Source organism: Phytophthora infestans, genomic scaffold, assembly GCF_000142945.1.
Source record: "Phytophthora infestans T30-4 supercont1.723 genomic scaffold, whole genome shotgun sequence".
Taxonomy (NCBI): Eukaryota; Oomycota; class Peronosporomycetes; order Peronosporales; family Peronosporaceae; genus Phytophthora; species Phytophthora infestans.
The window spans coordinates 44,001-46,196 of NW_003303071.1; the positions used below are offsets into that span (position 1 = coordinate 44,001).

The following is a 2,196-nucleotide window of genomic DNA, read 5'->3' on the forward strand; positions in this document are numbered from 1 at the left end:
GTTATGAACATTGCCACAATCGCTTTACCAATATCACTTAGAATGTTGCCCAGACACAGTACCGTTGTACAACAACAAAATGCTCCGCGTCATGCTTCATAAATATCGTCTACGGGTAAGGTTCGACCATAACTTTTGCGTTTTATAAAAGCGTCATGTTGTAAGCAAGCCAAAAAGCTACCTTTACTCTTGCTTGAAAAGGCAATCCTCACCAACTTCCGCTTATTAAAGTTCTATTTGATAGTATCACAACGCTCGTGCATAGGAACCCACTTGCAAGCTTCTTCAGGTCCACGAAGCAGCTCTTTGGTTTTTGCCACAGGGATAGAAATACCAGAAAGTGGCCTGCCATGTGACGATCAACCCAATGTAACAAAATCATTAAAGCAATGGTGAATTAAAAAAAAGAAGCCTTGCCACTCATCAGACTCAGAATCTTTTAAGCTACATCAACATTCAGTAGGCTAACGATCCAGCACGACTATACATGTTTGCACGCGACAGCGGTTTGTCAAAATTTCGTATCCACATAGCTACATTGTATATGCTAACTTAAAGGTTTGGATAGGTTTACGTATCAGTTATTTGTTAGAAACATGTTATTAATAACCAAAGCTGATGCATTTCACGGAATCGAAAGGATACCAGCGATGCTGGTGCGCACGAGCCGGCCTGTGCGCCGGCCCCCCCCCCCCCACCTAAAAAGAAGAGGGGCCAGTGTGGCTCACAACCGCCCCGGTGTTTCCCCCGAAGGTAAGTGTTAAAAAGAGTTTTTTAGTTATGGTTTAAAAAAGCAAGAAAATTTTAAGCTAGGTATGTGGCCCCCGGTGCCGAACTGCTGGACCGAGGTGTACCACTGGAGAGTGCGAGCACATGCGAGTCTGAATGCGACGCATAGTATGCAGAGAGTTCCCTGCTGGAGTATCAAGAGCGGGAGAGCGAGCTGATACAGGAGAGGCAGCAGGTCGGCCCCCTTGAACAAGAAGGAGTAAGGCTGGTATCATTAGTATAATAGTGGATTATACTGGCTAGGCGTACGAGTATGCGGTGAAAGTGGAGCAAGAGGGCAGAACAATCATGAGCAAGCTGAATGAACACTTGTCGGTTGTTGTCTCGGAGCTCGCCAAGAAGGAAGTGTACGTAATGTCATAGAGTTGTTAAAGCTGGAGTTTTTAACTGATACCCTTGACAGGATGGAGAAGGAGCTGCAGCAGGCGAAGGAGCATTTAAAATTAACAGGGCAGCTCTCGAAAGAGCTAGCTAGTGCCCAGCGAGAAATTCGTGAGTTACGGAGAGCGAACGACATCCAGTATATTCTCAGGAGAAACTACTCAAAACCTGCGAAGCTTGTGTCGGACTCGAGGATACAGCCACGTGGCAATGGTAGACCTGCACGCGCTAAGTCAGTCCCCGGAGGATTGTCTGCATCAATGAATGACGAGGAGAACGTCTTCTCGTCACTACCAGACAACGTGATGCTCAAGCTGTTTTCCTTCTTGGACGAGGACAGTATGGTCGCAATTAGCGTCACTGATAAAGTGCTGGTGAGGCGAGTGAATGTGATGTTTGGAGTCACGACGCCTTCCAGCTTGGCCTACAGCGCTCCCCCAGCTCCAGTTAAGCGACCTGCATCGCCTCCACCTAGAAAGACGTCGAAGGGCCGAAGTCTCAGCTTCATCGGGTCGTCAGAGAAGGACAAGGTAACTACTGTAGCTGTTATGTTCGACTTATCAGTTATGCTAATAGTGTGCTTTATGCTGAAGCTCTCGAAGGTGGACGCGATCGTGAAAGCACTTAAGCCTGACCAGATCAAGTTATTCCACGATATGTCAACTAGAGTGAAGACATTAGAGGTTCAATGCCTGTGCGTACGTCACTGTTATAACAGATAAATCTCAGTTTTGTTTCTATCGCAGGCTCATCTCGCTCAGGTGCAGACTGAAAAGGAAGATGTGGCTGCACGTCTGTATAGCGCAGAAAGCGTCCGTGACTTCCTCATGGAGAAACTAAAAGACTTAGAAGACACGCTGGCTAATAGCATGACAGCGACAGCGAAACATTTGGTGCCACGTATCGCAAACGCGGATTGCGATTGGTACAAGTCGTTGTGAGAATTACTAGTATGAGCAGGCCTCTCAAAACTAGGCAGTACTACCTAAAAACCTAGCAGATGCTCAACTAGGATTTTTCGTGCCT

The 2,196-nt window shown here is 46.8% G+C and overlaps 1 protein-coding gene across 1 annotated transcript; it reads left to right on the top strand.

The window, feature by feature from the left end:
• Positions 1–1,090: 1,090 nt before the first annotated feature.
• Positions 1,091–1,842, top strand: PITG_21627 (uncharacterized protein; the record flags this gene model as incomplete). The annotated part of the gene is made up of 6 exons (XM_002996865.1): positions 1,091–1,104; positions 1,193–1,374; positions 1,417–1,571; positions 1,623–1,700; positions 1,764–1,784; positions 1,840–1,842. The coding sequence occupies 6 exons, from the start codon at positions 1,091–1,093 to the stop codon at positions 1,840–1,842; spliced, it is 453 nt and encodes a 150-aa protein (XP_002996911.1).
• Positions 1,843–2,196: the final 354 nt, after the last annotated feature.